This window comes from Heteronotia binoei, chromosome 11, assembly GCF_032191835.1.
Source record: "Heteronotia binoei isolate CCM8104 ecotype False Entrance Well chromosome 11, APGP_CSIRO_Hbin_v1, whole genome shotgun sequence".
In the NCBI taxonomy this organism is placed as follows: Eukaryota; Metazoa; Chordata; class Lepidosauria; order Squamata; family Gekkonidae; genus Heteronotia; species Heteronotia binoei.
The window spans coordinates 78,155,513-78,178,489 of NC_083233.1; the positions used below are offsets into that span (position 1 = coordinate 78,155,513).

Below are 22,977 nucleotides of genomic sequence, written 5' to 3' on the forward strand. Positions count from 1 at the left end.
TAAAAACGAACCAGAGCAGAGACGTACGAGAATGGTAAAGTCACGTAGGCGAGGCGCGATCGTGCTGTGACTGCAAGGATAAAGGACCTCAGAACTAGAATTAATTGGTCTGGAGTGAGCCATGAGCAGCTGCAGAGAAAAGATACTAAGAAGCAAAGCTTTTTTGGTAGGAAAAAAGCCCAGCAGGAACTCATTTGCATATGATTTGCACCCCCTGATGTCACAATTGCTTCATATAGGGGTGGTTTTTTTGGTAGAAAAAGCCCAGCAGGGACTCATTTGCATATTAGGCCACACACCCCTGATGCCAAGCCAGCTGGAGCTCTGTTCCTGTGCATTCCTGCTCAGAAAAAAAAAAAGCCCTGCTAAGAAGTCAGTTTAACTGGAAAACCCCAAATTTAAGTCCCAATTGCACATGTTTTTATGGGAAACTATAAATGGGAGGGGTACATGAGAGCCAGTTTGGTGTGGTGGTTAGGTGTGTGGACTTTCATCCGGGAGAACTGGGTTTGATTCCCCACTCCTCTACTTGCACCTGCTGGCATGGCCTTGGGTCAGCCGTAGCTCTCGTAGGAGTTGTCCTTGAAAGGGCAGCTTCTGGGAGAGCTCTCTCAGCCCCACCCGCCTCACAGGGTGTCTGTTGTGGGGGGAGAAGATAAAGGAGATTGTAAGCCGCTCTGAGACTCTGATTCAGAGGAAAGGGCGGGGTATAAATCGACGGTCTTCTAGCGCCCCCCCCCCACTCCTACTTTTGCTGTCTCCTGTGACCATACAATAAAGAATTCAAAGTCTTTGGAAAAGTGGGACTATCTCCCGAGACCACGTCCCCTCACCATGTTCAGATGTGCACTATGATCATGGCAGGAAAGTTGTGGCTTTCATCTGTGTCGTGTAGAAACTGTTTAGTTCTGAAGTTTGGATCACACTTCTTTAGCAGAAATTTGACTTTGGGAGGTAACCATGAGGGCTAGAATCTTAGTTTTCCAGTCTTATCCGTTGACTTTGATGAAGGACGCTCCATGCCACACGCAGTGCTTAGGGATACTGAAGTACTAACACAGCCTTACGGCACCAGAAATCACAGTCACACAGACTCACAGCTAAGCCACTCTGCTCCAAAACGCGAGAGGGAAAACCCAAAAAATCCTGTATTTGCATAGGCGGTGGGTAATTTGAAAACCAGTCACCCGTTTGGCTAGCCACACAGTGAGCCTTTTGTTTCTGAAGCCTGTTTTCCCTATTTGTCAATCTAACTGGTCATGTCTCACCTGGAAGAAAGGGGAAAACCCACGTAGTACATCCACAGCCGTACAAAACAAGAGATTGGCAAAAACAACCCCTCACTCTACCAACACCACTCCAAAAGCAAAACAGAAAACAGCTGGTACGGAATGGGGAGAGACTGTGGGTCAGTGGCACAGCATCTGCTCGGCATGCAGAAAGTCCCAGGTTCAATCCCCGGCATCTCCAGTTAAGAGGACCAAGCAGGAGGTGATATGAAAGACCTCAGCCTGAGACCCTGGAGAGCTCCTGCCAGTGGAGTAGACAATACTGACTTTGGTGGTCTGATTTGGTATACGGCAGCTGCATGTGTTCCAGTGCTGTGGCCAGAGGGCAGACTGGAGTCGGTCATAGGGACCTCAGCACTCAAGTCTTGGCTTCCGGGCTCAATTAAAGATATTGGATTTATATCCTACCCTATACTCTGAATCTCAGTCTCGGAGCAGTTCACAATCTCCTTTTACCTCCCCGCCCGCCCCCCCACAACAGACACCCTGTGAGGTGCGTGGGGCTGAGAGAGCTCTTACAGAAGCTGCCCTTTCAAGGACAACTCCTATGAAAGCTATGGCTGACCCAAGGCCATTCGAACAGCTCCAAGTGAAAGAATGGGGAATCAAACCCAGTTCCCCCAGATAAGAGTCCGCACACTTCACCACTCCACCAAACTGGCTCTCTAAAGTTCAATTCAAGGTGCTGGTATTGACCTTAAAAGCCCTTTAAGGCCTGAGACCAACGTACCTTCAAGACTGTCATCTTGCTGTGTGAACCTACCTGCTCACCCTGGTCATCCTCAAAGGTGGCCCCATCATTGGAGGCAAGGCAGGTAGAGTGAAGAAGAAGATATTGGATTTATATCCTGCCCTCCACTCCGAATCTCAGAGCGGCTCACAATCTCCTTTACCTTCCTCCCCCACAATAGACACCCTGTGAGGTGGGTGGGGCTGAGAGAGCTCTCCCAGCAGCAGCCCTTTCAAGAACAACATCTACCAGAGCTCTGGCTGACCCAAGGCCATCCCAGTAGCTGCAAGTGGAAGAGTGGGGAATCAAACCCGGTTCTCCCAGATAAGAAGACTGAAGATTTATACCCTGCTCTTCTCTCTGAATCAGAGACTCAGAGCAGCTTACAATCTCCTTTATCTTCCTCCCCCACAACAAACACCCTGTGAGGTGGGTGGGGCTGAGAGGGCTCTCACAGCAGCTGCCCTTTCAAGGACAATCTCTGCCAGAGCTACAGCTGACCCAAGGCCATTCCAGCAAGTGCAAGCAGAGGAGTGGGGAATCAAACCCGGTTCTCCCAGATAAGAGTCCGCTCACTTAACCACTACACCAAACTGGCTCTCAGGAGACTAGACACCCTGTGAGGTGGGTGGGACTGAGAGGGCTCTCACAGCAGCTGCCCTTTCAAGGACAACCTCTGCCAGAGCTATGGCTGACCCAAGGCCATGCCAGCAGGTGCAGGTGGAGGAGTGGGGAATCAAACTCAGTTCTTCCAGATAAGAGTTCGCACACTTAACCACTACACCAAACTGGACATCTGCGCCCTGTAGGACCTAATACAGTTTTGCAGTGCATTCAAGACAGAGGATGTACCACCAGGTCTGTAGTTGAAGACAGCTATGGTTTTCCCATCACATCCAGCCCATGACCTACCCCTTGGAGGAAGAGGGTGGTTTAGAAATTAATTAATTAAATACACAATCCAAGAAAGGACCTTCTCCACTGCAGCACCAAAACTCTGTAATTCCACCCTTAAGAGATGCAGCTCTCTCTACCTGTACTGGTGTCTTTCGCCAGCAGGTGAAGACCCCTCTTCCTCTGTTTTGTCCAGCATACCTCCAATTTACCGTCCCATTTTCTAGTGTAGTTTGCTTATGCGTTTTATAATTTTAACTGTATTTTTATTGTTTGAAACACTTTAAAGTTTGGGGTTTTTTTTAATATTCACCACTTCGTGGACCCTGTTTGGATGGAAAGGTGGCGTGAAAATGAATAAATGAAACCGGTATCAGAAAACTGAGGTTTTGTTCTGCTATTTATTTTCCAAATGGTGAGTTGCGCAGTACAAAAAATGCCATATTACAAAGCTGGGGGGGGGGGGGGCAGAGGAGGAAGCGCCTGGATGTCGGGAAGCTCCCCCCGTAGCTAAGGGCCATGGGGGGAGGGGCTAATGGGAGGGCCATGGGGGTGAGAGCAGGAAGCTGGAGAGGCTGGGGGCCACCCCTCTTCCTCCCCCCTGTGTGATTTAGAGCCAGCCAATAATATGAAATTAAATTAAATTGCACTGGAGTGGGAGGGAGAGGGTTGGCCCTGGGATGTGGGGTGAAGGCCCCCCCAAAACTGTCAGGGGGCCAGGCCCCATGGGCTCCTGGTTAGCGACGGGCCTGCGCAGAAGCCAGGCTGCTGCTGATGAGCAGCCGACAAACATGCAGAAAAGACCACCATCCCCGTGACTTGCAGCAAAGACCATCCTGTGACTTGCAGCAAAGACCATCCTGTGACTTGCAGCAAAGACCATCCTGATGGGACGTGGCCTTCTGCTCAACTGCCTCATTTAAAAGCATTGATCAGGGGGACTTCACCCATAGGCAGCTCCTGGTTCAGCTGCCGGAAGAGCATGGCGCACTGGTTCCTCTCCTGCGCCTTGCCCAGGCTGTGGTAGAGCCTGGCTTGGAGGTAAAGGACGTCTCGCAACTGCTCCTTACAGTCCACTTTTGCAAAATAGGTTTTGGCTTCGTTGAGGTTCAAGATGGCCGACTCCAGAGCTGCCAGAAAGAAGAAGAAGAAGAATTGCAGATTTATACCCCACCCTTCTCTGAATCAGAGACACAGAGTGGCTCACAATCTCCTATATCTTCGTCCCCCACAACAGACACCCTGTGAGGTGGGTGGGGCTGAGAGGGCTCTCACAGCAGCTGCCCTTTCAAGGACAACCTCTGCCAGAGCTATGGCTAACCCAAGGCCATTGCAGAAGCTGCAAGTGGAGGAGTGGGGAATCAAACCTGGTTCTCCCAGATAAGAGGCCACATACTTAACCACTACGCCAAACTGGCTCTCAGGAGACAGACACCCTGTCAGGTGGGTGGGACTGAGAAGGGCTCTCACAGCAGCTGCCCTTTCAAGGACAACTTCTGCGAGAGCTATGGCTGACGCAAGGCCATTCCAGCAGGTGCAAGTGGAGCAGTGGGGAATCAAACCTGGTTCTCCCAGAGAAGAGTCTGCACACTTAACCACTACACCAAACTGGCTTTCAGAAGAAGAGGAGAAGGATTTTTTTTTTCTGTGGCTGTCACCCCCAACATTTCTTTCCCCCTTTCACCTTGCGGTCACCTTGTCCAATTTCCACCCGGGGCCTCTGGGTCACCTCCTCCCAAAATTCTAGGACTCGAGAACATCCCATGAAGCCGATGGGCAGTAGGTTCAGGACAGGCCAAAGGAAATGCTACTTTACTCAAAGAGTAATTAAAATGGGGGAATCTGCTCCCAGAGGATGTAGCGATGGCCACAGGAATAAACACCTTCAAAAGAGGATTTGATAGATTCACAGGGAGCTCTGGAAGGCAGCTGAAAGCAGTTTTCTTTAGAACTGCATTAGGCCACTTTTATATTTTGTTTAATGGCGGTCCTAACAGATATTTAAATGGTTGGTCTATGTGTTGTTTATAATCGTCGTTTCATTTACCACTGTAAGCTGCCTTGAGTGAGGCACGGAGAAAAGGCAGCTAATTGACGTTTTAAATATGTAAATACACACAAAGCTGCGCGGGAGACAGTAGCAGCGCTCTCCCTGGCGGACGGCGCTTTCTTACCTTCTGCTTTCTTCTGGGGCATGTAGGAGGCCGCGGAGGCGACTTGGCACTTGGCCATTAGGAACATGGCAGCCCCTTTGTCCAGCACAGTCCCGTGAGCCAGGATGGGTTCGATTGCCAGGTGGAGAATACTTAAGGCTTGTTCAGGAATGCCAAGCATGAGCTGAAGGGAAAGTGAGGGGAAGAGCTACATCACTGAGCTGAAGGGAAGGGGAGGGGAAGAGCTACATAAAGTCATAGAATCATAGAGCTGAAAGGGACCTCCAGGGTCGTCTAGTCCAACCCACTGAACAATGCAGGATCCACAGATGCCTACCCCAAATTCACAGGATCTTCATTGCTGTCAGATGGCCATCTAGCCTCTGTTTAAAAACCTCCAAGGAAGGAGAGCCCACTACCTCCCAAGGAAGCCTGTTCCACTGAGGAATCACTCTAACGGTCAGGAAGTTCTTCCTAATGTTGAGCCGGAAACTCTTTTGATTTAATTTCAACCCATTGGTCCTGGTCCTACCTTCCGGGGCCACAGAAAACAATTCCACACTATCCTCTACATGATAGCCCTTCAAGTACTTGAAGATGGTGATCCCATCACCTCTCAGCCACCTCCTCTCCAGGTTAAACATGCCCAGCTCCTTCAACCTTTCCTCATAGGACTTGGTCTCCAGACCTCTCACCATCTTCATCGCCCTCCTCTGGACCCGTTCCAGCTTGTCTAGTTCCTTCTTAAAATGTGGTGCCCAAAACTGAAGACAATACTCCAGGTGAGGTCTTCCCAGAGCACAGTAGTGACTCATGTTCAGCGTATGATCCACTAAGACCCCGAGATCCTTTTCGCACATACTGCTGCTAAGACAAGTCTCCCCCATCCTATAACTATGCATGGGATTTTTGCTACCGAAATGCAGAACTTTACATTTATCCCTGTTAAAATTCATTTTATTAGTTTTAGCCCAGTTTTCCAGCCTGTCAAGGTCATCCTGTATCCTGTTTCTGTCTTCTACTGTATTTGCAATCTCTCCCATCACTGAGCTGGAGGGGAGGAAAAGAGCTACATCACTGAGCTGAAGGAAGGGAAAGAGCTACATCACTGAGCTGAAGGGGAGGGGAAGAGCTACATCACTGAGTTTAAGCGGAGGCGGTGGAAGAGCTACATCACTGAGCTGAAGGGGAGGGGAAGAGCTACATCACTGAGCTGGGGGGGAGGGGAGGGAAGAGCTACATCACTGAACTGAAGGGGAGGGGAAGAGCTACATCACTGAGCAGGAGGGGAGGGGAAGAGCTACATCACTGAGCTGGGGGGGAGGGGAGGGGAAGAGCTACATCACTGAACTGAAGGGGAGGGGAAGAGCTACATCACTGAGCTGAAGGGGAGGGGAAGAGCTACATCACTGAGCTGGGGGGGAGGGGAGGGGAAGAGCTACATCACTGAGCTGAAGGGGAGGGGAAGAGCTACATCACTGAGCTGGGGGGGAGGGGAGGGAAGAGCTACATCACTGAACTGAAGGGGAGGGGAAGAGCTACATCACTGAGCAGGAGGGGAGGGGAAGAGCTACATCACTGAGCGGGAGGGGAGGGGAGGGGAAGAGCTACATCACTGAGCTGAAGGGAAGGGGAGGGGAAGAGCTACATCACTGAGCTGGAGGGGAGGGGAAGAGCTACATCACTGAGCTGAAGGGGAGGGGAAGAGCTACATCACTGAGCTGAAGGGGAGGGGAGGGGAAGAGCTACATCACTGAGCTGAAGGGGAGGGGAAGAGCTACATCACTGAGCTGGGGGGGAGGGGAGGGAAGAGCTACATCACTGAACTGAAGGGGAGGGGAAGAGCTACATCACTGAGCAGGAGGGGAGGGGAAGAGCTACATCACTGAGCGGGAGGGGAGGGGAGGGGAAGAGCTACATCACTGAGCTGAAGGGAAGGGGAGGGGAAGAGCTACATCACTGAGCTGGAGGGGAGGGGAAGAGCTACTTCACTGAGTTTAAGCGGGGGCGGAAGAGCTTCATCACTGAGCTGGAGGAGAGGGGGGGGAAGAGCTACATCACTGAGCTGAAGGGGAAGGGAGGGGAAGAGCTACATCACTGAGCTAAAGGGGAGGGGAGGGGAAGAGCGACATCACTGAGCTGGAGGGGAGGGGAAGAGCTACATCACTGCAGGTTGGTTGCCCACCGGTTACCATTTTGCTGATCCAGTTTTCCTGATGCTGTAGAGCAGGGGTGTGCATTTGGTTTATCCAAGCTGAAAAAACCCTGCAAATTACCTTACCTGCAGGCTTCCCTTGACTCTACCACATTCAGAAACAACAAGGGAAGCCTGAAAGGCTCAAACTCCCTTTGATCCTGGCCGGCTCTCTACACAAATGTATGGTGCAGCTGCTGCACACGGAACTGGCGTACCTGGGAGAAAGCCAAGCTGAGGATGGTTTCGGAAGCCAGATGCTGGAGGTGGTACTCCTGGGAAAGAGCGAGGGCTTGGAGGAGGATGGGCAGGGCTGTCGTGTGGCAGAGAGAGCGCAAGTGGAGCTTGGCAACAGACAGGAGCACTCTGAACAAGGGGGAGAAAGAAAGAAGTGGTGTGTGAAAAAAAACCCTTCAAAGGCAACGCTCCACCCTTTGGGTCCATACCCCCTTCTTGGCTCCTCCCACACCCCTTCTTTAAAGGGACAGGCAGTTGCATTGTCATAAAAGTGCAACTGAATACATCAGAATGCTAAAGTGGAGAGAAAGCAGGGCAATGCTTTGCGTATAACAAGGTTATGCACGGGATGGAGAAAGTAGAGAAATAAGTCCTTTTCTCCCTTTCTCACAACATGAGAACTCGTGGGCATTCGATGAAATTGCTGAGCAGTCGGGTTAAAATGGATAAAAGAAAGTCCTTCACCCAAAGGGTGATTAACATGTGGAATTCACTGCCACAGGAGGTGGTGGCAACTACAAGCATAGCCAGCTTCAAGAGGGGGTTAGATAAAAATATGTAGCAGAGGTCCATCAGTGGCTATTAGTGCCGCTTTAGAAGGGAGGATGATGTTTGAATTAGACTCTTATATACCAAAGAGCAATGGGAAGGTCACTTTTTAGAACTATTTAATGACCAAACCAAAGTAAGTAGTGCATTTAACTGCCCAGACGTAACTTTATTAACTAGCTTACCTGAGTGGCCTCCTGTGACTGTGAGTGTGTGTGTATATATATATATATACACATATATTTTGGCCACTGTGCGACACAGAGTTGGACTGGATGGGCCATTGGCCTGATCCAATATGGCTTCTTTTGTGTTCTTATGTGACACAGAGTGTTGGACTGGATGTGCCACTGGCCTGATCCAACATGGCTTCTCTCATGTTCTTATGTGACACAGAGAGTTGGACTTGATGTGCCATTGGCCTGATCCAACATGGCTTCTCTTATGTGACACAGAGTGTTGGACTGGATGGGCCATTGGCCTGATCCAACATGGCTTCTTTTATGTTCTTATGTGACACAGAGTGTTGGACTAGAGGGGCCACTGGCCTGATCCAACATGGCTTCTCTTATGTTCTTATGTGACACAGAGTGTTGGACTGGATGGGCCATTGGCCTGATCCAACATGGCTTCTCTTAGGTTCTTATGTGACACAGAGTGTTGGACTGGATGGGCCACTGGCCTGATCCAACATGGCTTCTCTTATGTTCTTATATGTGCAGTGGCTACTTTTAAAGTTTGTATTTACATTATAGTATTACATTACACAACCTGAATTCGATCCCCGGTGGAAGCTGGGTTTTCAGGTAGCCAGCTCGAGGTTGACTCAGCCTTCCATCCTTCCAAGGTCGGTAAAATGAGTCCCCAGCTTGCTGGGGGGAAAGCGTAGATGACTGGGGAAGGCAATGGCAAACCACCCTGTAAAAAGTCTTACGTGAAAACGTTGCAAAAGCAACGTCACCCCAGAGTCGGAAACAACTGGTGCTTGCACGGGGGACCTTTCCTTTTTCCTTCCACCTTTCTCACCTGGACTCAAGGTGGATGACACTGAGTCAGTTAAATCAATGGGACGGGACATTCGATAAACAATGCCATGGGACTAGAGTTGTAGAACCAATTAGAAGACTAAAAACAGAAGCAAAGCAGAAGTAGGAACTCAGCACATTAAATGATGCAAAAATTACACAGTAGGATCCAAATTTCAGCAAGCCAGACCCAGAAGTAAAGACCACCAGGGCTTTTGTTGTAGCAGGAACTCCTTTGTATATTAAGCCACACCCCCCCAAGTAGCCAATCCTCCAGGAGCTCACAGGGCTCTTCGTACAGGGCCTACTGGAAGCTCCAGGAGGATTGGCTGCATCAGGGGTGTGTGGCCTAATATGCAAAGGAGGTCCTGCTAGAATTCCTTACAGGGCTCTTCTCACAGGGCCCACTGTAAGCTCCAGGAGGATTGGCTACATCAGGGGTGTGTGACCTAATATGCAAAGGAGGTCCTGCTAGAATTCCTTACAGGGCTCTTCGTACAGGGCCTGCTGGAAGCTCCAGGAGGACTGGCTACATCAGGGGTGTGTGGCCTAATATGCAAAGGAGGTCCTGCTAGAATTCCTTACAGGGCTCTTCGTACAGGGCCTGCTGGAAGCTCCAGGAGGACTGGCTACATCAGGGGTGTGTGGCCTGATATGCAAAGGAGGTCCTGCTAGAATTCCTTACAGGGCTCTTCGTACAGGGCCTGCTGGAAGCTCCAGGAGGATTGGCTGCATCAGAAGGGGTGTGTGGCCTAATATGCAAAGGAGTTCCTGCTACAAAAAAAAAAGCCCCGCAGACCACAGTCGCAAATGATTTATCCAAGAAACTCTGTGAAATCATTTAGTACAGCGAAGAGAATGATCTGAGAGCCGGCTGGTCCAAACCTGGGTTCAACCACAGACTCGCAAGCCCTCCGCTCTCTGCCTCGTTCTCACCCCACGTGGGTCTACCTCGCAAGCTCACTGTAAAGATTACAGTGAGCGAAGCCCTTCCCCATTGCTGTGGAGTTCCTAGGAGAACGTAGGCGAAGCCCCCGTCGCAGGACCTGAGGAGATCCTTGGTTCTTACCTGATCACCGTCTCTGTGATTTTTATTTTCTGGCAGTGAATCAAAAGCTTCTGCAGGAGTCTGTGCGCCTCCGACATCTGGTTCTGGGCTTTCAGTACGATGGCTTTTCTGCAACACAACAGGGCCCCCCCCCCCCCCCCCCCCCCAAAAAAAAATGTACAGATGAGAAGAACGCTATCCCGTAAAATCTTTTTTTTTTTTACCTTCCTCGATTTTAAGAGAGGGTTTTTTTTAAATTTTAAACAAACTTTATTTCATGCTTACAAGGACAACCATGACATGTCCATACAGTTCACATAGACGAGATCTATCTAATGTTGAAAACAAAGTACAAGGTCTAAAAGTCAGTTGTGCAGAATATACAAAGTAACTCCAAATCAAAAATAAATCAGTTTTCGGTAAAATGAATTCTGAGGTACAATATCATGTTCCATTAAATAGGAAAGGAAAGGTCCCCTGTGCATGCACCAGGCGTTTCTGACTCTGGGGTGATGTTGCTCTCACAACATTTTCACGGCAAACTTTTTACACGGTGGTTTTCCATTGCCTTCCCCAGTCATCTACGCTTTCCCCCCAGCAAGCTGGGTGCTCATTTTACTGACCTCGGAAGGATGGAAGGCTGAGTCAACCTCGAGCCGGCTACCTGAATCCAGCTTCCGCTGGGATCGAACTCAGGCCGTGAGCAGAGAGATCAGACCACAGTATTGCAGTACTGCTGCTTTACCACTCTGCGCCATGGATGATATTTAATGTTCCATTAAATAACAGAGGCTTAAATTTTTTCCAAAGCAATCGCTTGGGAAATAAAAACGGCTCCATTTTGCTGTAGGATCGCCAAATCCAGGTTGGGAAATTTCTGGAGATCTGAGGGGGCAGAGCTTGTGGAGCGTGGAGTTTGGGGAGGGAGTTAAGCAGGAATGTGACACCATAAAGACTGACCGAGAGATCTTGGGGTCGTGGTGGAGAACTCACTGAAAATGTCGAGACGGTGTGCGACTGCAATAAAAAAGGCTAATGCTATGCTGCGGATTATGAGGAAGGGAATTGAAAACAAATCAGCCAGTATCATAATGCCCCTGCATAAATTGATGGTGCGGTCTCATTTGGAGTACTGTGTACAATTCTGGTCACCGCACCTCAAAAAAGATATTATAGCATTAAAAAAAGTGCAGAAATGGGCAACAGGAATGATTGAAACACTTTCCCTATAAAGAAAGGGCTTTAGCTTGGAGAAATGACAACTGCGGGGTGACATGACAGAGGTTTACAAGATCATGCATGGGATAGAGAAGGTAGAGAAAGAAGTCCTTTTCTCCCTTTCTCACAATACGAGAACTCGTGGGCATTCGATGAAATTGCTGAGCAGTTGGGTTAGAACGGATAAAAGGAAGTCCTTCACCCAAAGAGTGATTAACACACAGAATTCACTGCCACAGGTGGGGCTGGCAGCTATAAGCATAGACATCTTCAAGAGGGGATTGGCTCAACATCTGGAGCAGAGGTCTATCAGTGGCTATTAGCTGCAGCGTATTGTTGGAACTCTCTGTCAGGGGCAGTGATGCTCTGTATTCTTGGTGCTTGGGGGGGGGCAACAGTGGGGGGGGAGCTTTTAGCGTCCTGGTGTCAGGCGATGGAGACTCAAGGCCGTATTCATTGATAACAATGGACACTTTATTGGAAACTCATTGCAGGATACAGAAATTGAGACCAATGCCAGAGACTAGGGGTCTCTGGATCTTATGGAATTCTACATCAAAGCAAAGTTATTCTCGTAACAAAAGAGACTGAAGGTGCAAACTTTCACATGAGAGCTCCCCCTTATCTCTTCGCCTAAGGGAGGATGCTGGCCGGACATGGTATCTATTAACGGCCACATTCTTTTACTCCTTTCACACTCTGCACGAGGTTAACACTTCAAACAGCCTCTCTTTGATATGCATGCTCGCTACAGTATAGCAAAGGCTTTGGGGTTAGTATGGAGAGTCCATTTGGTTAGTATTATATGGCTTTTATTATAGTAAAGTTACAGAGGCTGACACCTGACCCCACTGGTGGACCTCTTGAAGGCACCTGCTTACCTGTATACCCCCTCGGTGCTGTTCAGTGCTGTAATGCCGGCAACAAGTGAATCAGCGACGTGGTACTTGCCGTCATTCACTGCTCTGTCAAACTGGATCTTCTGGTCGCACAGCATCCACAGCTAAGAAGAAGAAGAAGAAGATGAAGAAGATATTGGATTTATATCCCGCCCTCCACTCCGAAGAGCCTCAGAGCGGCTCACAATCTCCTTTCCCTTCCTCCCCCACAACAGACACCCTGTGAGGTAGATGAAGATATTGGATTTATATCCCGCCCTCCATTCCAAAGAGCCTCAGAGCGGCTCACAATCTCCTTTCCCTTCCTCCCCCCACAAGACACCCTGTGAGGTAGATGAAGATATTGGATTTATATCCCGCCCTCCACTCCAAAGAGCCTCAGAGCGGCTCACAATCTCCTTTACCTTCCTCCCTCACAACAGACACCCTGTGAGGTAGATGAAGATATTGGATTTATATCCCGCCCTCCACTCCAAAGAGCCTCAGAGCGGCTCACAATCTCCTTTACCTTCCTCCCTCACAACAGACACCCTGTGAGGTAGATGAAGATATTGGATTTATATCCCGCCCTCCACTCCAAAGAGCCTCAGAGCGGCTCACAATCTCCTTTACCTTCCTCCCCCACAACAGACACCCTGTGAGGTGGATGGGGCTGAGAGGGCTCTCACAGCAGCTGCCCTTTCAAGGACGACCTCTACCAGAGCTATGGCTGACCCAAGGCCATGCTAGCAGGTGCAAGTGGAGGAGTGGGGAATCAAACCCGGTTCTCCCAGATAAGAGTCCGCACACTTAACCACTACACCAAACTGGCTCTCCACTAAGAGGGGTGGGTTTCAGGAAAGCAAGACAGAATTCTTATCTCATTGTTATTGTTCTAGCCAAGATAACATTTTTTTTTTCCCTTTTATGACAGATAGCAATATGAAAACGAGGGTTAAAAAAAGAGGGGAAAGGAAGCAGACGACGGGAGCAAAGGGAAATAGTGCTGTGAAAATGTTCTCTCTGTAGGCTTCAGCTGCCCCAAAACGTAGCCATGAGAAGCATTCGATCCCCCGCTGCTGAGAGCAAGTCCAACGGCCTGTTCAAATCCTTAGAAACGCTGTAAATCCAGGAGACCCTTGCCACCGCATTTCTGAACACTGCTCAGCTTGCAAATGAAAGGAGCCGAGATTTATTTTACTTACTACATCTATAATCTGCCTTTCTCCCCAATGGGGACTCAAAGCAGCTTGCATCATTCTGTCATCCTCCATTTTAGCCTCACAACAACCCTGTGAGGGAGGTTAGGGTGAGAGAACGTGACAGGCCCAAGATCACCCAACAGGTTTTTGTGGTCCAAGCGCGTATTCGAACCTAGGTCTTCCAGAAATCAGACTGACCCTCTTAACCACTACATCCAGGGCTTTTTTTTTTTTTGGTAGCAGGAACTACTTTGCACATTAGGCCACACCCCTCTTATGTAGCCAACCCCCCAAGAGCTTACAGGGCCTATTGTAAGCTCTCGGAGGATTGGCTACAACAGGGGTGCCTGGCCTAATATGCAAAAGGAGTTCCTGCTACAAAAAAAAAAGCCCTAACTATGCCACACTGGCTCTCTCGCATCTGACTCCTCCTCTACCCACTGTGAAATGGAGGAGGGGGCTTCATTTCCCAAAGGGGAAGATGTCAGTCATCTTGTCAGAATTCTCATTTGGGGATGCACAAGTCAGAATGTGACATACACACCCAACCCGAGCCAGTGGCGACAGGGGCCTATCCAGAAGCCGTTCCAGGGACCGGTGCAGAGTGCCTCAAAAAGGTCCGAGGCGGCAGGACAGAATTCTCAGCTTGCAGTTCCGTCAGCTGCCAGGGCAAAACGATCCACAATCTGACGCCGGGTATGTGGGTGGAGTCGTATGGAGTTCGACAGGTGAAAAAGAAACCCTCGCCCAGTGGCTCCCAACCTTTTCGGCACCAGGGACTGGTTTTGTGGGAAACAATTTTTCCACGGACCAGTGCAGGGGGTGGTGCTGGGGTTTCCGCTGCCGCAGGCTGCCCTCCCCTGCCCCCCATGCGGGGGGTCTTTAAATGAGGGGTAGGCGAAGGTTGCTGCCACACTGCCCCTTCCGCCCGTCCTGGACTCAGGTGGATGAAAGAGGTGGTGCTTCGGAGTGCGGCCGTGCTGCCTCTTTCATCTGCCCAAGTCCCAGGCAGGAGGAAGGGGCAGCGGGGCTGCTCTACCTTGCTCTGAGGCTGCCTCCCCTGCCAGGAGAGGCAGCCTCAGAGTGAGAGGAGTGAAATAATGAAATGAGCTGAAACAGAAGCAACCAAATGTAATGTCTTAGAGATTGTGAAGATGCAAGAAGCAGAACCAGGTACAAACAGTTAGTAACCATAGTACAGGTGTATTACCCATTGTTAAAACGCAGAAGTAGAAAAGAAATGACACGGTTGAACAGGCCATGGCAACAGTAAAGATTAATAGCAATAGAGACTAATAAGTAGCAAGTACGCAGGCGTAATCAAGTAATAAATATTAACTGACACACCCCACCTCAGGGAAGGGTAAATTTAAATGCACATGCAATGTATGTAACGGGAGGGGTACATGTCAAGGAGGGGGTGAAGTAGGCGTGCCGGGTAGCCTGTACCCTCTAAGTACCTCAGCCTATGGGGAAAGGAGGAGGGACTCATCGGCCGGGAGTAGAGGATAAAAGGGCATGTATGGAACTGATCGGGGAGCTCGTTGAAAAGCGACTCCCCTCTTTCTTGATATCAATAAAGTTGTATACTTTAAAGGAGACTCCCGACTGACAGCTCTTTTTCTTTGCATCTCCTGGAGGGCCAGGGGAGGCGGACAGATTGTCTCTAACAAGAGCAAGGCTTTGCTGCCTTTTTCATCCGCTGGGGTCCAGGTGGGTGAAAGGGGCAGTGTAGCGCCTCTGCCACTCTCTGCGGCCTGGTTACTAACAGGCCACAGACTGGGGGTTGGGGACCCCTGCCCTAGCCCATTCTTAGCTCCCCTGGAAGCTGACAGACTGGACCTCACCTGTGCATGCTGGCTGTTGGGAGGAAATCTCTCTTTCAGGTGCTTCAGGATTTCGGAGGCAGCTGCAAAATAGCCCTGAGACACAAAGAGAGGGAGAGAAGTCAAGGAATCCATGTTTTAAAGCAGCAGTCTCTACAACATCTTTTCTGGTGCCTGCCAAGTGTTTTTCGGAAGTGGGTGGGACCAGATAGGGCTGTTGCCCAGGCAAGGCTTCTGAATGGCCCCCGGAGATTTGATTGGCTGTGTAGATTTTTTAAAATGTTGCTCTGGCAGCAGCTGCCGCCACAGTCCAAGGATCTGCACTGCGCAACTGAAGAGAAGCTGTGGCAGCCATTTCGTGGCTGGCTCCGCCTCCTGAGGCAGCCATTTTGTTGCTGTGCCCACCATATCATGTCAGAATTCCAAATGTGCCCACAGGTTCAAAACCCCTGCTCTAAAAGAGATCTTGGTGTCTGTGCAAACTCCACATTTGGACTTTGGAAAGGAACTGGCCACAATACAGCCAAGTATTCATGATTTTCAATTCAACTGACTGAAACTGTGTGTGTGTGTGGGGGGGGAGGGGAGTGTAGTGTGGTCTCAAGGCTGAACTGCATGTGATGTTAGACCAGGGCTTTTTTTGTAGCAAGAACTCCTTTGCATATTAGGCCACATCCCCCTGATGTAGCCAATCCTGGAGCTTACAGTAGGCTAGGGTTGCCAAGTCCAATTCAAGAAATATCTGGGGACTTTGGGGGTGGAGCCAAGATCAAGGCTGTGACAAGCATAACTGAACTCCAAAGGGAGTTCTGGCCATCACATTTAAAGGGACGGCACACCTTTTCAATTCCTTCCTTCCAGAGGAAATAATGAAGGATAGGGGCACTTTCTTTTGGGGCTCATAGAATTGGACCCCCTGGTCCAATCTTTTTGAAACTTGGGGGGTATTTTGGGAAGAGTCACTAGATGCTATACTGAAAATTTGGTGCATCTACCCCAAAAAACAGGACCCCCCCAGAGCCCAGGTACCTGCGGATCAATTCTCCATGGGCGTTTTCGCACTTACCTTAATCGGCAGCGACGCCCCGCTTCACCGCGCAGGATCTGCACGGTTTTTGCACTAAGTGCTGCAGAGCACCTGGAAAAGCCGCAAAGTCCCGCGGCTTTTGCGGCGCAAATGTAAACCGCCAAAAACCAGTTCACATTTGCGCCGCAAAAGCCGCAGGACTTTGCGGCTTTTCCAGGTGCTCCGCAGCACTTAGTGCGAAAACCGTGCAGACCCTGTGCGGTGAAGCGGGGCGTCGCTGCCGATTAAGGTAAGTGCGGAAATGCCCCATGATTTTCTATGGGCATAAATCTCCAGAGGGAATAATAAGTTCCCAGAAGACATTTCCCTCCCCTCCCCCTGCTTTCTGACGACCCTGAAGCGGGGGGAGGGCCTCCAAACCGGGGGATCCCCTGCCCCCACCTGGGGATTCACAACCCTACAGTAGGCCCTGTAAGCTCTTGGAGGATTGGCTACATCAGGGGGTGTGGCCTAATCAGGGCTTTTTCTGTAGCAGGAACTCCTTTGCCTATTAGGCCACATCCTCCTGATATAGCCAATCCTCCTGGAGCTTACAGTAGGCCCTGTACTAAGAGCGCTGTAAGCTCTTGGAGGATTGGCTACATCTGGGGGTGTGGCCTAATCAGGCTTTTTCTGTAGCAGAAACTCCTTTGCCTATTAGGCCCCCCTGTTGTAGCCAATCCTCCTGGAGCTTACAATAGGCCCTGTACGAAGAGCCCTGTAAGCTCCTGGAGGATTGGCTACATCAAGGGGTGTGGCCTAATATGCAAAGACGTTTCTGCTACAAAAAAAAAAAAAAGGTCCTGCACTGGGGATCTCCAATAAGATTCCCCCAGTCCTACTGGGTCACCACTCTGGTGCTTTTTAAGGTTAACAAAGCAGCTGTTGAGAGGACAGAGTTGATTTGTAGTCAGGATACTAAGGAAGGTCCCCCCCCCTTCAAAACCACCTTTGCCTGCTATTTCCGTGATCAAAACCATTTCTCCTGCCCCGCCCCCCCCAGCTGGCTATTATTAGCATTGCTAGAGGGCTAGAGGGAGACATCTACATGGGAGAGAAGATCGAGGAAGGAGAAAAGACTCCTTTTCCCCAGGAGCCACAAGCAAGATCCGGTCTTCCTCCTCCTCCGGAGCATCCTTTTCAGCTTCTACCCAGAAACAAAGAGCGCCACGGAACCCGAGCGCAGGGCTGCTCACCTGCTCGGCGTGCAGCTCGGCTAGGTGGCACAGAACCACTGCAAAGGACTCGGTGTTGTTCTGCTGGACGCCCACGTTCACGGCCTCCAGGCTGTTCATGCTCAGCAGCATCTGGGCTTGCTGGAGGGCCATGGTGCTGGGGAGAGAGGGATTCGGTCAGCACGCTGCGAGACGTGTCAGACCCGACACGCCTGAGGCTGCTTGTGCTCTGTTCAGGGACTCTTTAGCACTGAAATTCTGAGCCACGCAAAAGGCCTGTAGGAAGGTCCTCTGTGCTCTGTGCTGATTTTGGCAGGTTTGTTTCCCCCCAAAGGCAGAAACCCTGAGGGCGGCAGACCCCTGACTTTATCTACCACCCTTTAAGAAAAGGGCAACTAGAATGATTCAAGGGTTGGAACACTTTCCCTATGAAGAAAGGCTAAAACGCTTGGGGCTCTTCAGCTTGGAGAAACGTCGACTGCGGGGTGACAGGATAGAGGTTTACAAAATTATGCATGGGATGGAGAAGGTAGAGAAAGAAGGACTTTTCTCCCTTTCTCACAATACAAGAACTCGTGGGCATTCAATGAAATTGCTGAGCAGTCAGGTTAGAACGGATAAAAGGAAGTCCTTCTTCACCCAAAGGGTGATTAACACGTGGAACTCCCTGCCACGGGAGGTGGCGGCGGCTACAAGCATAGCTTCAAGAGGGGAATAGACAAGCGTATGGAGTAGAGGTCCATCAGCGGCTCTTAGCCACAGCTTATCGTTGGAACTCTCTGTCTGGGGCAGTGATGCTCTGTATTCTTAGTGCTGGGGGGCGGGGTGGCAAAGTGGAAGGACTTCTAGCCTCAGTTGTGAACGTCCTGATGGCACTTGGGGGGGGGGGGGGTTGGCCACTGTGTGACACAGAGTGTTGGACTGGATGGGCCGTTGGCTGATCCAACATGGCTTCTCTGATGTTCTTATGTGCAACGAAGCACCTGCGACCGTAGAGCCTCCAAATAGCCGTCTTCTGGGCGATGCTGATGTCGATCAGCTCGGACAAGCTGTGCTTCCAGTGCAGGAGGTCGGAGTCCTTCAAGGCATCCATTAGCTTGCTGGCCGTCTTCCCTGCAAAAGCTCTTTGCTGAACCAAGGACTGGATCCCCAGAGAGGCTAAATACTAGGAGGAAAAGAGAAGGGGGGGAGGGGAGGAAATGTGCATTTCAGAGATGAAACCATTCATCACTGACCGCTCCGAGTCAACAGACGAGAGTTAATTTAACAAAGGTTAGAGAATTCCAGCGGGCGTTCTTCGCGGGCGCAGAGGGCTGGAGGGATGACCGAGGGGAGAACTTGGGGTGTACTCAGACCCACCTTTTGCAATTTAACATGCACAGCTTCGGGTAGAATCTTAGGTGCCTCCAGGGCTTTCTTTTGTATGAGGAGCTCCTTTGCATCTTAGGCCACACCCACACCCCTGATGTAGCCAATCCTCCTGGAGCTTACAGTAGGCCCTGCACGAAGAGCCCTGTAAGCTCTTGGAGGATTGGCTACAGGGGTGGAATTCTAGGAGCTCCTTTGCATCTTAGGCCACACCCACACCCCTGATGTAGCCAATCCTCCTGGAGCTTACAGTAGGCCCTGCACGAAGAGCCCCTTAAGCTCTTGGAGGATTGGCTACAGGGGTGGAATTCTAGGAGCTCCTTTGCATCTTAGGCCACACCCACACCCCTGATGTAGCCAATCCTCCTGGAGCTTACAGTAGGCCCTGCACTAAGAGCCCTGTAAGCTCTTGGAGGATTGGCTACAGGGGTGGAATTCTAGGAGCTCCTTTGCATCTTAGGCCACACCCACACCCCTGATGTAGCCAATCCTCCTGGAGCTTACAGTAGGCCCTGCACGAAGAGCCCTGTAAGCTCTTGGAGGATTGGCTACAGGGGTGGAATTCTAGGAGCTCCTTTGCATCTTAGGCCACACCCACACCCCTGATGTAGCCAATCCTCCTGGAGCTCACAGTAGGCCCTGTAGTAAGAACCCTGTAAGCTCTTGGAGGATTGGCCGCATCAGAGGGGTGTGGCCTAAGATGCAAAGGAGTTCCAGCTGCACACACACACACAAAAAATCCCCGGCCATTAATACACGTAAGCATTCTAGGCACACAAGAAAAAGCGGCAAAAGCATTTTAAACATATCCCCATAACCCACAGAGCCAACGGTAAGCTCCAGGAGGACTGGCCACGTCTGGGGTGCGTGGCCTAATATGTAAAGGAGTTCCTGCTATAAAAAAAGCCCTGGGTGCCTCTTTCAGGTTCCTAATTCTTGCAGAAGTCTACCATTGCCCATGTTTGAAAACTAGCTCCGGGTACGGAATTCAGCATCCCAAATTAACTTTAGCTTGCCGTTTTGTTTTTGCATAAAGATTCCAGACCACATGGCCAGAAAGAGAGGCTCAAGCCTTTCGGCAATGTCTGATGAAGCTTCAGACGCCAAGCAGGGCTTCAGCCTTGCAGACTTCCTTCCTCCTCCCCGAAGACCAGGGGAGGGAGGGGGAAGAGGAGGGAAAATAAGTCATGTGCACAAGTCGCACCCTTCGCATAATCAAACCTTCAGCAAACTTCGAAGAGCTGTGATACTGCTCAAAAATGTGTGCCAAGATCTATAGCAGGGGGTGGCCAGACTGTGGCTCGGGAGCCACATGTGGCTCTTTCAGACATAGGGTGTGGCTCTCAAAAACCCCGCCCCCCTGTCAGCTGGCTTGAAGAAGCTATTACTCTTTGAATCACTTCTACAAGCCAAGCCAGCTGGTGGCTTGGGGGAATGCATTTAAAATTGCTTTCTTTCCACCTCTCCTTCCTCCCCCCTTGATTTTCTATCCTTCTTCCTTCCGCTAGTTTGGTGTAGTAGTTAAGTGCGCGGATTCTTATCTGGGAGAACCAGGTTTGATTCCCCTCTCTTCCACTTGCAGCTGCTGGAATGGCCTTGGGTAAGCCATAGCTCTGGCAGGAATTGTCCTTGAAAGGGCATCTGCTGTGAGACCTCTCTCAGCCACACCCACCTCACAGGGTGTCTGTTGTGGGGGGAGAAGATAGAGGAGATTGTAAGGCGCTCTGGGTCTCTGATTCAGAGAGAAGGGCGGGGTATAAATCTGCAATTCTTCTTCTTATCTGGGAGAACTGGGTTTGATTCCCCACTCCTCCACTTGCAGCTGCTGGAATGGCCTTGGGTCAGCCATAGCTCTGGCAGGAGTTGTCCTTGAAAGGGCATCTACTGTGAGAGCTTTCTCAGCCACACCCACCTCACAGGGTGTCTGTTGCGTGGGGAGAAGATATAGGAGATTATAAGCCGCTCTGGGTCTCTGATTCAGAGAGAAGGGCGGGGTATAAATCTGCAGTCGCCGTCTTCTTCTTCCATCTGACGTTCAAGTCTTGCGGATCTCAAACATCTGATGCTTATTAAACAAGTCTGGCCACCCCTGACCTAAAACCTGATCTTGCATGGAGCCATTCCCCCTGCCCCCTCCACCGAGCCAGAAGAAGCCAAGGGGCCCGGTCTTCCTGCACCGTTGCCAGCTCCAGAGAGAGACTGTCTCTTTGATTGCTCCTTCACAACAGGCCATCCTGTGCACAGCAAGCTGGTGTGGAAAACAGCAGGGTCCCTTTTTTGCCCCTGCTCTAATTACAGGAATTGCTTTGTAGTTTCACACAGGGAGCACATTCCCACAGGTATATCCACCTATGCAGCCTGCAAACCCAATATAAGCTTCACTGCTCGATTCGCACAACCCTCGTCAACCAGCCCTGCGGTTCCGCCGGAGCGAAGACGTACTGGCAATCCGAAGTGCACCGCCTTTTTCACGGAGTGCTCCAAAAGCACGCAGCTGTCTGATTTCTTCTGCTCCAAGATGTACAGCCAGCTCTGGAGAGAGAAAGAGGTCAGAGTAATGCAGAGGGCTAATGGCCAGCATCTCCCCAGGCCTATGAAAAAGGTACCGGCCTAATGCCCTCTCTGAAAAAGCAAACACCCTTTCGGGAGCTGCAGATCGAAAGCGAGGCCGGCCTGAAGAATGGAGGCAGGAGAAAAACAGATCAATGATCCCGCCGGGCCGAGAGTTATAGGACTGGACAGCGGTCAATACCAATTATTTTGCAAGGACGTTTCCATTATACAATTAATACGCGCATTAAGAACATCAGAAGAGCCCTGACGGATCAGGCTAAAGGCCCATCTAGTCCCAGCATTCTATCCATACAGTGGCCAACCAGCTGCCTCTAAGAACCATGACCGTTTTACCATTACTGTGACTGTGCTATGTTGCTAGACGCTGGCCTATGCGTTGCCGTGTACTCTTGCCTGTCAGTATAGAGTCCTCCGTCCACAGCATGAAAAAGAAGCATGGAGCAGCAGGTGGATCTACATTGACAGTGACAGCATCTGACAGGTCAGGTCAGATCAACCTTGGGAGTGAGCCGGTTCTGGCTGGACTGTATCCAGGGGAAAGCACCTGCTGGAGTCAGCAATTGTGTGGACTGCCGTGATTGGCTGCGCTGTATATATAAGGACTACTGTGCCAGACAGTATTTCTCTCAGTCGAGAGTTGGTTCCCGGCGTAGCACTTTGTCACTCAGTTTAATGTTATTCACCGCACTAGTTGTATTGTATATAGTTTGTAAATACACTACTTTTATACTAGGTGCTGGTGTGTGGCTCAGCTTCTTCCCAGAGTCTACCTTCAAGCAGTTCTCTGTTTTGCACTCTGCACGTGAACCACTGACAATGCCTTCTTACGCCAGTTGGCTGATCTGTCGTGCTGCCCTCAGATTTTTATACCGTACGCTTTTGCGATGTTTTATACTTTAATCTGTTAAGTATGTTATACTTTTGCTGTAAGCCGCCCTGAGCCTATTGGCAGGAAAGGGCGGGCTATAAATCCAAAAAATTAAATTAAGTGACATTAAGAAGCCCACAAAGGGGACCCGTGTTCCCCTGAAACTGATTGAAAGAGGCGTACTGTCTCGGGTACTGGAGCGAATAGATATCCATCACGACTAGTGGTCACTGACGGTCCTGTCGCCCACTCCCCTTTTAAAGACTTCCAGGCTGGTGAGCGTGACCGCATCCGGTGGCAGCGAGTTCCGCAATTCGACTGTGTGCTGGGTGGAATACTGTGTGCAATTCTGGTCACCGCACCTCAAAAAGGATATTATAGCATTGGGAAAAGTCCAGAAAAGGGCAACTAGAATGATTAAAGGGTTGGAACACTTTCCCTATGAAGAAAGGTTAAAACGCTTGGGGCTCTTTAGCTTGGAGAAACGGCGACTGCGGGGTGACATGATAGAGGTTTACAAGATTATGCATGGGATGGAGAAGGTAGAGAAAGAAGGACTTTTCTCCCTTTCTCACAATGCGAGAACTCGTGGGCATTCGATTAAATTGCTCAGCAGTCGGGTTAAAACGGATAAAAGGAAGTCCTTCACCCAAAGGGTGATTAACATGTGGAATTCACTGCCA

The 22,977-nt window shown here is 50.3% G+C and overlaps 1 protein-coding gene across 1 annotated transcript in view; it reads right to left on the bottom strand.

The window, feature by feature from the left end:
• Positions 1-3,295: 3,295 nt before the first annotated feature.
• ANAPC5 (anaphase promoting complex subunit 5) overlaps positions 3,296-22,977 on the bottom strand; it is a 40,898-nt gene continuing 21,216 nt past the window's right edge. The window contains exons 9-17 of the mRNA XM_060250144.1: positions 21,295-21,384; positions 18,468-18,649; positions 17,506-17,641; positions 15,265-15,339; positions 12,219-12,340; positions 10,141-10,248; positions 7,479-7,626; positions 5,088-5,250; positions 3,296-4,043 (exon numbers count right to left, since the gene is read on the bottom strand). Of these exons, the coding sequence (XP_060106127.1) occupies positions 3,829-4,043; positions 5,088-5,250; positions 7,479-7,626; positions 10,141-10,248; positions 12,219-12,340; positions 15,265-15,339; positions 17,506-17,641; positions 18,468-18,649; positions 21,295-21,384 (1,239 nt within the window). The 3' untranslated portion in view covers positions 3,296-3,828. The remainder of the gene's footprint in view (positions 4,044-5,087; positions 5,251-7,478; positions 7,627-10,140; positions 10,249-12,218; positions 12,341-15,264; positions 15,340-17,505; positions 17,642-18,467; positions 18,650-21,294; positions 21,385-22,977) is intronic.